This window comes from Mustela putorius, unplaced genomic scaffold (genome assembly GCF_011764305.1).
Source record: "Mustela putorius furo isolate JIRA1106 unplaced genomic scaffold, ASM1176430v1.1 tig00003845_pilon_pilon_pilon, whole genome shotgun sequence".
Taxonomy (NCBI): domain Eukaryota; kingdom Metazoa; phylum Chordata; class Mammalia; order Carnivora; family Mustelidae; genus Mustela; species Mustela putorius.
This window is the reverse complement of record NW_025421998.1, coordinates 57,819,649-57,833,558: the sequence shown is the minus strand read 5'-3', so window position 1 is coordinate 57,833,558 and position 13,910 is coordinate 57,819,649. Positions and strand designations below refer to the sequence as shown.

At 34.3% G+C, this 13,910-nt stretch overlaps 1 protein-coding gene across 3 annotated transcripts in view; it reads left to right on the top strand.

Annotated features, from left to right (window-relative positions):
- The window catches only part of SKAP2 (src kinase associated phosphoprotein 2), a 171,527-nt gene that overhangs the window by 14,496 nt on the left and 143,121 nt on the right, over window positions 1-13,910 (top strand). For all 3 annotated transcript variants that reach the window (XM_004762532.3, XM_004762531.3, XM_004762530.3), the window contains exon 4: window positions 5,372-5,479. In XM_004762532.3, coding sequence (XP_004762589.1) covers window positions 5,372-5,479 — 108 coding nt within the window. The remainder of the gene's footprint in view (window positions 1-5,371; window positions 5,480-13,910) is intronic.

The following is a 13,910-nucleotide window of genomic DNA, read 5'->3' as shown; positions in this document are numbered from 1 at the left end:
GTATAAGACAGAATTTTCTAATATCCATTAGATATATGATAAAGAAGTTTTACTTGTATCTTGCCCTTATATTAGTCTTATTTTTTTTTACTCCAGTGTAATTTAGGTTTGATTAGTTTCTTTATAGAATGATTAAAATAATGTGAAGATACCCATGCATGACATATATCTCTACTGACATTCAATAAATAGTATATTTATGTATATTCTCAGATTCATCTTCATTTATCAAGAGGATTTAAGTAAATCTTGATTTACAATTCAGTTTTCAAATAATTTTTGAGGAATGTATAAATTGTTGAAAGAAGGACATATTAACACGAGAAAAATATTTCAAGAGGATATTTTCAGATTTGTAAAATATTAGTGGCTATAGCTTAAAAATGTGACTCTATTGTTTTTCAGTTCTCTTTAGATGCTGTACCTAAAAAGCTCCAATTTTCTTCTTTAAAATATTTTCCATCTAATTAAAAAAATATGTAATCGATTTTGTCCTTGAGACTTCATTGATATTGTTAAATATACATAGATTTACTTAGTAATTTCCTTTGACCTCATTTGTGTTACTAAGTTTATTAATGGACTAAAGTGCTTTTTTAAAAATAGCTGGACTGTTAGGTAAGAAGGGATTCATTTTAGTTTGTTCTGATGGAATCCTTAAGAGCACAGAGAAGTCAAAAGTTTGGATGATGTTTAATTTCGTTTCCTTTATCCTTTTTTTTTTTTTTTTTTAAAGATTTTATTTATTTGACAGACAGAGATCACAAGTAGGCAGAGAGGCAGGTGGGGAGAGAGAGAGAGGGAAGCAGGCTCCCTGCTGAGCAGAGAGCCCGATGCGGGGCTCGATCCCAGGACCCTGAGATCATGACCTGAGCCGAAGGCAGCGGCTTAACCCACTGAGCCACCCAGGCGCCCCTCCTTTATCCTTTTAAATAAATTATATGTTTGGTTGAAAGTGATCCCACCAATGAAATCTGAGCAAATAACTTCCTCTGTGCCTCCCCCCCCATCTCTGGCCTTCTACAAATGTGTTAAGTATGTCTGAAATTATGGGGCCTATAGTAGTAGAAATCTATTTCAGAGGTAGTGCTTGAGAAATGATATCCTTATTTTAAAGCTCCGCCTCACGTATGCTTGCTGTTAAGCCTTCCGATTGCAGATGAGTTATGAACAGAATCTCCTTCTTTGTGGTGACCCAAATCCGTCAAAGTCTGAAGAATTAAACTATAGATTCCCGTAAGAAGTGTCACATTAAATGCTTAATTCTGTCAATTTAGTTGTATGTTATTACTTGAGAAATTAATTTGGACAAGTGAATGGAGTAGAGAATTAGAAATTAATTTGTTTTCACTCAAGTCCTTTTTATCCTCAAGTTTGCCTTTCATGCTCTAAAGGGGGAATGACTATCACCTCAGTTTAAGGTGTATTATTTAGTTTAATGTTTACCCGATTGTGTTTCAGATGTGTTTGACAAAACAAGCAGTAAATTGGTCCCGTCACCTTCCACAGTGGTAGAGATCATGACTGTTGGCTGTTGGGGGGCTTCATCTCCAGGCATTTAGGAAAATGTTAATTGATGATGAACCATATAATAAGGAAGGGATAATAGTGATTTGAACTCAACTATTATAAACTTAAAAAATGTTTATCAGAGAAATATGCTGCTGTGGGTAAGATTCAGCTTTGATTTTTGCCATGATATTTTTGTTGCCACTGAAATTACAGGAAGGGAAGTCTTGGATCATTGTCTTTTAGACTGTTAACTTTGTATCGTTAATTAAACTTTTAAAAGTTGTGGGATAAATCAAATGGTTTTCTAGGGAAACAAGAAACAGTATTAATGAGCAACAACCCCATAATTATCCTTGTGAGTACATAACAGGGACACATTCATGTCTTTTCTTTGCGCAATAACTTTTACAAAGAAGTATTTTTAAACTGATCATTAATTTTATGACCACAGAAATGAGATGCAAAATTTATGCTGTTGTCATTGGCACAGGCTCAAGGCACCACTGACATTATGTGTGATTGTAATAGAATGGCTGCCAACTAATGATTCTGTAGACATTTCATTTGAGCATGCTTTTCTTTTAGATGTCTGATTAGGCTGTAATGCTTTCAATTATGTCTGTGAATTGTATTGGATACGTTTACCTGATGCCCATTGTTGCTTTGGAGTTCAGTTTTCTATTACATAAACACAAGTTGAACATTTACCTTTTAATTTATAGAAGTCTTTGCAGGTATAGCTACAAATACTCAGCCCCTGGGGAGGAGGGAAAAAAAAAAAGCTTTCTACTACTCAACAGCGACCCCTGTGTTCAATTAAAGGTCCTTATAATACAGCTCTTTATTGGGTAGGAAAAAAAAAATTGGGGGGGGGGCGCCTGGGTGGCTCAATGGGTTAAGCCGCTGCCTTCGGCTCAGGTCATGATCTCAGGGTCCTGGGATCGAGCCCCGCATCGGGCTCTCTGCTCAGCGGGTAGCCTGCTTCCTCCTATCTCTCTCTGCCTGCCTCTCTGCCTACTTGTGATCTCTGTCTGTCAAATAAATAAATAAAATCTTTAAAAAGAAAATTGGGAAGGAGGAAAAGGGATGGATCATCCCTGGAATAGCAGTAAAATGAAGAAGAACATTTTCTGAAAAATGATGTGTCATTTCAACTTAATATGGGTTGAAAAGGGAATAACCCTATATAGATACCGCAGAGATTAAAAAAATTTTTTCTTTTACCTTCTGGGTTAATTCAAGGGAGCTTAAAAAAGGCGGAACAAGAGGGGCAGGGGAAGAAGCCAGTAGCAGTATTTAATTTATTTTGTTTTAGATAAATATAAATTACCACATTAATTACAAAAAACATTTGAAATGAGCTGCAGTACTTAGAATGGTAAGCTGAAGACGATTTCACTTAAATGATTCAAATGTATTTTTTTTTAAAACACAAAATCCAGAAGACTCTAACATGTTAGTAACCAATTTGTATAAAAATATTCTTAGCTCATAAATATTATGTTTAGCATTATTTAGTTATTTATTTAGTTTATTTAGTTTTCTTCTTCTTCTTCTGTTTTAAAATAATGATCTTTTTGCTGTTTGCATACATATATAAACATAAATTGGTGTGTGCATGTGTGTATGTGTCTATACATGGATGCACACATAAAAATATATAATGGATATTATCAAAAGATGACAAATCCTGATTTTCAAAACTTCTTAACTTTTAATTTTTTTCTCTGTATTTCCGTAGGGAGTTTAACAGATTTAAACCCGAGCATCTGAATCTTTTTCAAAATCATTTCCATGTGTTTGTTGGTTTTACTCTTATATTTTTACTCTTATATTTTTATATTCATGATAGTATAATATGCTATGTGCCAAGTCAGGGCAATATATTTGAGGTATCCTGATACTTTTTTTTTTAATAGCAATATTTATTTTATAGTTCATGATATGAAATATCCTTAGCAAATCCATGCCATAGCAATTCTTACTTTATTGAGAATATAAGGAATCTTCAGCAACTAAGAGCAGTTGAGGATTTTGTGATCTTTACTACTGGATGTCCCACGAACTGCCATTCCATGTCTGAACATAGTTTTCCTAGCACTTAATGAGGTTCTCTCTTACCTCATATTTGAAATCAGAGCATGCTGCTTTCCATAAGAGAAACACTGTAAGGGATCACTGAATGTTCACAAAAGTATTTAAATATTTTGAACATTTTAGTTTTCTTCTTCTTCTTCTGTTTTAAAAGATTTTATTTATTTGAGAGAGAGAGAGCGAGAGAGAGAGCGAGAGAGAGAGCGAGAGCATGTGCCAAGGAGAGCATGAATTGGGGGAGGGGCAAAGGGGGAAGCATTCTCCCCACTGAGCAAGGAGCCAATGCGATGTGGGTCTTGATCCCAGGACCCTGAGGTCATGACCTGAGCCAAAGACAGATGCTTAACCAACTGAGCCACCCAGGCTTCCTACTTTGAACATTTTAAAAGAAAAAGAAATTAAGATGTAAAGAATGAATAGTGTTTACATGTATTCTTTGGAGTTTTATTTGGGGAGGAAATATCCACATATGATATACCTGGCGTTAGACTCACCAAGGACAGTAAGATAGTCCTCTGTGCTCTTACTGCCTTGATGGGAGATAGCCCTATTTTTTTCAGGATAAGGATGATGGATGCTGACGAAATGCCAAAATTATAAAGAAATAGAGCTGAGTATTGATTTTTCTTTATTATTTTGACAGTGTTTTGAAAGGGGCTTTTCCTCTACCAAAAATAATGGTAAAAAATAGGGTGTGATGTCAGAGTGTACAGATTTTGTTTTGGAGAGAATGGTAGCTTTAATCTGGGTCTGCTCAGCAACCATGGTCTTAAAGTAATAGTGTAGGTTCTCTCAGATTCCCATGGAGGTTTTCATCCTGCTTTTTGAGTACTTCCTGAGGTAGCTGGTTTTCTCTTGAATTAACAGATAATTGATACAGTATTAAGGATACATTATTTTGAATTTTATTGAATTTTCTTTGGATGTGGTTGAATATGGTTGAAAAAATGAGTGCTTATATGTGACCAAGCTAGCAAATATCTGACACACTCTTTTAAAAAAAAATTATTCTAAATGAGTATGTGGAAAAAAACCCATGCCACAATAAGATTTTATTGTGGGGATTAAATAACTTCAAACCAAGCAACCAACCAACCTAGGATTTGGAAATCATGTAAAAACTGGCTAGAACATTAAAAAAAAAATGACAACATATTACTGAATGAAAATTGAAGGTGTCAGGTTGTAAATCACTTTGTTTGAACTTAAAAGGGTTATATGAGTTTTAAAGTAGTTTTTCCCATGAAGGATTCCTGCTCTTGAAAATGTAACTGAGTATTTTTAATCTACTCTAATGTAACCCTGTGATGTTTCATGAAAACCTAAAATGTGATGTGGCTTTGAATTATCAATTTCTCATCATAATTTTTCAAATTATTGAGTAGGTAAATGGAATCAACTTGAATTACTTTCTCTGTTGTGCTTTCCTTTTTTGTTTTTTTTTTGTGTTATTATTTTGGTTCTTTTTCTTTTTTGGGTACACACTCTTGTTTTACCCTGCTTCTACTTTTTTTGTATTCCTTTTTGTAGAGACCATCATAATTTTGGAACTTGTGTACTTTTGTATCAGAAATAAACAGTTGTCCACTGACTTCCAGAAACTATTTAAGTTACAATAGATAATAAATTAAAATAGGACCTGTTTTTACTCTGTTTTTCCATGACAGTGACTAGGTTTAAGAGTGAAATTTACCTCTCTTGACAAAGTAACATATTTTAAAGATGGCTGACCTATATAAAAGGCTTTTCTCCGATTCTTCTGTAGGTGACACAGAAGATGGGGAAGAATATGATGACCCTTTTGCTGGACCTCCAGACACTGTATCCCTAGCCTCAGAAAGATATGATAAAGATGATGAAGCTCACTCTGAAGGTATGTGTTGTTTTGCCATCGAATATACCTCTAGATGTTCCAACACAAGACAATGCAGTGCGTAGAGGTGGTAGTCTTGTCAGAAAGCAGGAAATGTGGAGGCTTCAGTTAACTTACCTTTACCAGAACCTTTTAAGGAACAGAAGAGCTCTCTCTAGTGGTTTTCTTAAGTATGTAGTTCCTTCTTTTCCTAGGAAATTTTCTTGACTAGAATTTTTAAGAGAGTGTTTACATCACAGTGTGAATATTATTAGTGAGTTTGTTGGTTAATATTATCAGATTCTTGCTTAATTTTATTGTGCTGTTGAATGGCTTCTTGTATTATTTATTTTATAAATAATGAAAAAGATTTTTGTTCTCATTTTTTGAAAACATATAAAATGAGTTCATAAAATATTAAATTAATTATTCTTACATTGCCTTCTCACATTAAGACAGGTTTTCATCAAATGCTTCTTTTAATACACATTCTCATTTTCCTGATTGTCACCTAAAGATAGCCCACATTATGCAGTAATATTTTTTTATAATGCTCTGTATTAATTGAATGAGTAATAAAGTCAATTGTTTATCTCTTCATAATTTTTAAAAACTTACGAAAGCCCAACTTATGAAACTTGCTTTTAGTGTAGCACGTGCTTTCTCTATTCTAGCCAGTTGAGTGTATCTGCATCCTAGAGACCTTATAAAGCTGATATATGGTTATAAATTAAGAATGTGTATCGATAAATTAGCCATGCATATTAATTCGTGGCACTCAAAGTTTCACGGAGACACAGAAGTGAATAATGCCTTCTGCCTCTATGTGATGATCAAACTGTGCAGTTCCATCTCTAAATACAATTGCTGAATGAAAATATGCTTCCTGCAACAGAGCACTCCACATTTTATGTTATCCAGATTATTCCCTTTGGAAACATAAATTGCTTTTATGAGGTATAAAATTATGTCTATTGCAGAACAGGGATAAGTCAAGTACATGCATAAGTGATAAACATTCTAACCACTGATTCAGAACAACACAATCTTTTTTTTATATTCAGAACTTTGTACAATGTGTAGCAATAATAATCATATCCATTTTATGTTGAATTTTACATTTTGGCAAACATTTAATTTCTATTTTTAAAGGAAGAGATTTCTTTCTCTCATATTCTCTATTTTTTTTAAAAAGATGCACATTTCTCTTTGATCACAGTTCTTGTCTGAAACAGAGCGTTACCCTTTCTAACCTGGTCTTCAAAAGCATTTCTACTAGAAAATATTTTATAATTGATGAAATAATATTTTCAGGCAAAAGAGTGAATTATTATTTGAGTTGAATTGTTTTTCAGACACATTACGATTTGTTTTGCTTCATTGTTAAGTGTTGGTAGATAGAAATGAATAGGTGGGTATATGTATACATATACAGAGAATATTTATATGTAAGAGAATATACACACACACACATAATGTTCATGGAGTATATATGCTCAGAGTTTTAAAAAAATAGCATAAATAATTTGAAGTACAAGGGAGCATTATTTACATTCTTTAAGAAATTGTAACCTAAGAACTCCAACAATTAAATATCTATGAGGGCCAGTGTTTTGGTAGAAAAAGTGAGTTGTTATTAAATTATAATGCATTTATGTAATTATCATATTTATTATGAGTAAATAACTTATCATGTTTGTTTTCATTACCAAATATATAGGAAATACATTAATAGCAAGAAAAAGATTTATTGTTAAAAGATTATATAATCAGTATTTGAATATTGTTTAAAAACTTGTATTTATGTATAGCATTAAGTTTTTTTGTTAAATATAGGTGCATTTTCATTAGTGTTGGTGTAAGCAGTTCTTACACAGATTGAAAATTTAACTTTTAGTATCACTCATTTTTGGTATATAAAAATACTGTATATGATAGTTTTATTTTTTCTCCTAAGAATATTATAAATTAATTTTAAAACTACCACTTGGATTTTTAATTTCCGCTCCGAAATGTCATCTAGTCATATCAGTCTCTCTCCCTTCAACTTAGATTTGAAAATGCATTTTCTTTCCCTTGCCAAATAAATTTTCCTTCATTATGGGACCTCAGTCTAATGATATATTAATTATAAAAAGATAATGCATTTAACAATAAGTATAACTAAATTAGCTCAGGTCACCAAAAGGCCTTTTGTCAAATCAGATTGTTGTTTTGTCCTTTTGACTTTTACCTTATGGTAGGCACTAACTAAGTATCTGAACTTTGATGGATTATAAACTCTAAACATGATATGTATTTTTCATAATGCTAATGTAATTTTCAAGGTACTGAAAAGGTCAAACCTGCACATCTTTGTGTGCATTCTAAGTCTGTCTTTTCCTTTAATATTTCTTTTTCTCTGTTCCTCTGGTTCAAAAGTTCACTCAGTTCCCAAATGGCTACCTAATTTTCCAGTTATTCCCTCAAGCCATATGTGTTTTGGTTTCTTTATGGTTTATTAGGTACTGTAGGAAAGTAGCATAAGTTATATCTTCTAATGAAATTCAAGCACACTTCAGTGATGCTTCGACTTGATTGCTGGTAGCAATTAAATCACAGCCAAGGAGAATAATGCATAATCTCACAAGGTCCAGACACCCTATAGAAATTGAAGGGGGATGAAAACAGAAAACAAAAACAAAGTCTTCAAACCCTGCCAGACACACTGTTTCCAGCCTGCCTTTTTTTTTTTTTATTGGCCAACTGCCTGATTGATAGCAAAATCATAACTTGCTGCATGCTAACAGGCAGAGTTCACTTGTAGGTTATTGTGAGCTGATAAAGGGTTAGATGGAGTTTTGATTTTCGCATTGGACCTTGGTACACCAGATTAATGGAATTTCAATGAGAGACTAGAGTAGCCACAGCTTTGTCAGAGAAACAGATGGAGACTCTATAGTCATGTCTACTCATTAATACTAGTTGCCTGAAAGGTGTGCTGCTTCTCTATACAAAAGAGTTGATATAATTGATTTTTGAGTGGCGCATTGAAAAAAAGTACCTTATTGATGACTGGAATTGTAACATGGATGGTGACAGATTTTTATATAGCTTGTAGTGTAAAAAATATTGTAGTTTGTAATTTTTTCTTCTCTCTCTTTGGAAGTGCTTTTTATTTTTATTTTTTGAGTGGAAATACACTTTAAGGCAATAGTAAAAGAGGAGAGAGAGACATGCTGAATTAGCTTTTAAGAAAAATAGTAAGAATCTGTATTTTGTTTATGCATAATTGCATGACTGCTGTTGGTTTCATTTTGGTGTGGTAATATTTATAAAAAACCATACTTACTGGAAATTTCTATTTTACTAACTTTGTGCCTTATTTTTTCTGGGAAATTTAAAACAAATCACAATGGTTTCCAGACTAGATCTCTGTTAGAAGTTTTATTGTATTGTGTGGCTGGATATATGGAAATGTTAATATAAGTGGTGTGTATCAATAATCAGATAAAATTAGAGAAAATGAAACTCAAACCTTAAAGAAGACTATCCCTTATTGTACGTATGTTAGAATGCTTGCTTGGGCACTAAGGTGGGAGAGGCAGGGTAGCCTTTAGACACTATATAATGACTTGAGTTTCCATTTTTCTATTCTGAAACCATTTTTCATTCATTTTCGTCATTTATGAAAGAAGGCTTCTAACCATATAGCATTGTGGGAAGTCCCTGAGGTAAGGTGAACAGATTCGATGAGCTAGAAGACATATATCGGCTCTACCCGTCGATGATAGGTCGAAGAATCCCAGTGGACATTTGTTACAAATCTGATTCAGTCCTAAACCATAATCACTTTGTGGATAAGAATCTGGAACCTCTAGGGTGTGAATATAGGAAGGCTAAAATGAAGCTGAAGATATAACACAGTCATTTATTGTCCTGGTATCTTCTTAACTAAAAATTCCCAAGTATAGGCTCCTGAAGACTGTAGGCATTGCAAGGACGTAGGTTTATATGAAAAAAAATCTTGGTTTAGAAATGGAACTATTTTTTTTAAAGCTGAGGATTGAGGAAAAGGACTAAGCTGTCTTGATTATAATTTATAAGAGTAAATAATGATTTTTTTCTATTTCGTGTACCTTTCTTTAAGAAAGTCTAGCATATGAAAATTGAGGTTCAAAAAACATACAGATTACTTATTTCAGAGGATTGCTTTTAAAAAAGATTATCTCTGGGTTGCCTGTAAATAATGAGCTCTCACAATGCATCTAAAACAAGCTTAGATATAAAAAACAAGCTTAGATATAAATCCATTGATGTGCACACACATACATTTAATGTGTAAATTTCTACCCGTTCCACACCAAACTTTTGGGGAAGATATCTTTTTGTGTAAAATTAGGTTTAGCACTAATCTGTTCTTATAAAAGATGCTTTACTTTTCTCTGGATTCTAGTAGAATATGAAACATTGTTTAAAACCAGGGGAAAAATATTCCTTCAATAACTTACCATTTAGGGTAAGGATTTTTCCTACCATAGTGTCATGTGATTTTTGATACTTAAACTCATATTTTTAAATTTTATTCTGAGAATTGAGACTTGTTTGCACACATATTGGTGTTTATGACATACGTTAATGTTGCACTTGAGGGTTTTTTTTTTTAACCTTTTGTTATTTCAACATACCAGTTGCTACCATGTGTGTATTATAGCAATATACGAAAGATGATTACTTTAGTCCTTCTGTAATGTATATAGCAAGTTTCAAGTATTTTGGTAGGAGTGCAGGGTTATAATTTGGGGTAATAATAAAAAGGAGGAAACATTTTGAACATTCAAGATAATATACTGTGTGATTGGAAACATAAAGTACACTGATGTGAAATATTTTCATGATACAAAGGTACATATGAGTAAATAAAAAATAATTATTGAGAATCACCTAAGTTTTATGCCACTGAATGGGAAAATACCTAAAAATAGAACAGTGGAGGCCAATAAGACTATAACAAAGTGGACTAGATAAGAAAGCTCAGAAAGTTAATAATACTCAGCATTGGGGCACCTGGGTGGCTCAGTGGGTTAAGCCTCTGCCCTCGTCTCAGGTCATGATCTCAAGGTCCTGGGATCGAGCCCCACATTGGGCTCTCTGCTCAGCAGGGAGCCTGCTTCCCCCCCACCCCCCTTCCTGCTGCTCTGCCTATTTGTGATCTCTCTCTCTCTCTCTGTCAAATAAATAAATAAATAAAGTCTTTTAAAAACCTCAGCATTATGCAAAGTAATGCATCTTTAATACAGTAAATGAGCAGTTGTTTACACAATCCACGAGGAAGGGGAATTCAAAGATGACTAAAACAAAGTTCCTGTTTTCAAGAGACATGTAATCTAGCTGGAAGGAGAAGACAATCACCTAAAATAAGGTAATTATCAATCTAAGTTTCTAGTAAGGCAGATTCCAAAAATAGTAACTAGGATGTGTTACACTGTTCAGTTAATTCGGTCTGTACCTAGGCAAAAAACTGGCTTCATTGGTTTTCCTCTCTAGTATGTTGACTGAGTCAGCCATATGTTTTCCCATTATATTGAATTAACCAAAGCATAAACTTTATGCCTATATTCTGAGAGGTTGTGGAGTCAGTTGTGGAGCAGGGGGTGGGGACATTTATTTAAGTGAGTTTTACATGGTTCCTGAAGTTTTCTGGAGAGAGAGTGGGAAAAGGTGCTGAAAAGAACATTTGGAGCCAAAGTCCAAAAACCGGATTTTCATCAGTAACTGCATGTTTATAAAGGCAATGCTTTAATCCAGGGGAATATGGGCCCCACTCACAGACCTTCACGTGTCAGCGCCAGGTGGAGGGTAAAGGTGTTTTTTGGCTCTCGCAGAGTACTGTATTTCCCAAGACTTAGGCACGCACCTGGCTTTTCTTCCTTGCTGTCTCTGAGTTTGGAGAAGTTGCAATATATGGCTTCCTGTTTTCAGTTGTTTCTCCTGTTTGTAGCCTGAGCTAAAGGGTGAATTTAGAGTTTAGAAATCAAAAAGCAAAGGTTCTTCAAGACAGTGGACTGACAGGAGTACCGGCTGGCTTAGTTGGTAGAGCATATGACTCTTGATCTTGGGGTTGTAAGTTTGAGCCCCACAATGGGTATAAAGAAAACTTAAAAATAAAATCTTAAGAAAATAAAAGACAGTGGACTGATCAAATTTATTTCAGAGTAAGGCATGCTAACCTGCATAGGATTCTAAAGGATTCTAAAGGATTCCACTTCTTTCTTCCTTAGAGGTGACTGTGCTGGTGGCCGGGGTAGCATCTTCAAGGAAGAAATACATTAATATTTATTGAGAAATTTGTCTGGCTCTGAACTAGTTTCTTTCATGCATATTCCTTTAGTGGCCTCAGAAAGACCCTGTGTGGGAGACATTTTCCCCATTTTGTTGTAGAAATGGAGACTCAGTAAGGTTTTGGTCTCTTGGCCAGAACATCCAACTCTTAAGTAGCAAACTTCAATTTCTTCGGTCCCTCTGTGCCATGCTACTTAAAGAATTAGATGAGTTTTTCCTTCTCATTACAAGAGACATGCATATGGTTGAAAAAGAACAGAAGGATATGCAATAAAAGTAAAAGTCTTCTTTTTCACCCCACCCTAACCTGTCTATTCCCCAAGTAGCCACATGTTCCAGTGTCTTTTGTAGTTACCATAACACTGGAGGTTGTGCTTCTGTAGAATAATATAATAGTATACTCATTTGCTCAATCTTAAGCAGTATCTGTTGATTCCCTTCATGACAATGGGTCTTCAAAACTCCTCTCCCACTTCTGCCTCCTGGTTTTTAATTTTATTTTTAGTTTTTATTGTGTTTGCTTTTGACTCAAATAATGTTCTTATTTTGTAAAAGGTTTGTGCCGAACTCCAGAAGTACGAATTGACTCTTTGTTATAAAATTTCAGGAAATTTGTGACCCTAACCTTTCTTCCATCTCTCTTCTCCTTCTTCAATTCCAGTTTGCATAATTAAATTATTTTTGCATTGTTAAAGTCTGTAACATTTGTATTTGATTCTCTAAGTCGATTGTGCTTTGTCTGGGAGTTAGGTTTTAAACCTTGGTCCTTTTCCTTCCTGCTAATAGTTTTCCTCAAATGTCTGGAAGCCTTGGTTATTGCTTCATGTTTTTGAGTGAAGGATCCAGTCAAATAGTTTAGGTAGCTTGTCGGTGGTGCCTTTGCTTTTGCATGTCTGTTATCCTAATAATATAGAATTTGTTTGTCCTAAAGCATTTTCACAACTGACCTGCTGAAATCATTCCTTGGGGAAGAAGTATGTTCCCAGTCTACAGGTCGAAGGTAGTCCAGAAAGTGTCATTCAAATCTTAGATATTCATTAGCGTGAATGCTAGCTTTCTAGAAGAACCTAGATGCTATAAAGAGGGGAAAGGAACTTTCCTTTTCCATAAAAAAATTTTAGTTTTAGGGGCATCTGAGTGGTTCAGTGGGTTAAGCCTCTACCTTTAGCTTAGGTCATGATCCCAGAGTCCTGGGATCGAGCCCCGCATCAGGCTCTCTGCTCAGCGGGAAGCCTGCTTCCCCCTCTCTCTCTGCCTGCCTCTCTGCCTATTTAGATCTCTGTCAAAAAAATAAAATCTTAAAAAAAAATTTTAGTTTTATTATAATATAAATATATTTATATATAAATTTTTATTATATATAAATTTATTATATAAAAACTTTATATATATATAAATTTATAATTTAATATATTTAATAATTTAAGATTTAATACTAATACTAATAAATAATTTATAATAATAAACCATTTGTAAGTTAATAACAAATATTATACATTTATACATATAAAATGTGTAACATATTTATATATGTAAAATATACTATTATATCTCATATTTGGAAACTTCATCAGCTTTGTTCAAACACAGAAATGCATGGCTTTGACACCAAATACCCTAGGAGGTCAGAAAAGGAAGAAGTGATTGCAGACTGGTCTCTGTGTATGTTGTATGGAAAAAATTGGAATTTGAATCAGAACTTAACAAGGGTAGGTAAAGTTTTAATTGGTAAAGAATGGAGGGGAGAGGGGCGCCTGGGTGGCTCAGTGGGTTAAAGCCTCTGGCTTCGGCTCAGGTCATGATCTCAGGGTCCTGGGATCAAGCCCCACATCGGGCTCTCTGCTCTGCAGGGAGCCTGCTTCCCTTCCTCTCTCTCTACCTGCCTCTCTGCCTACTTGTGATCTCTGTCAAATAAATAAAATTAAAAAAAAAATCTTAAAAAAAAATAAAGAACAGAGAGGAGAATGCTTTTCAGATAAGCTGAGAAAGTGGAGACAATAGGAAACGGGGCTGGAAATTAGTGTCCTTTGAGGAACTGTGCAAAGACCAACATGGCTTAGAGAGCTTGAAGGGGATTGGGAGATGTGGATGGACAGAGGTAGCACACAGCAAGCCCTGGTTTTCACCTCAG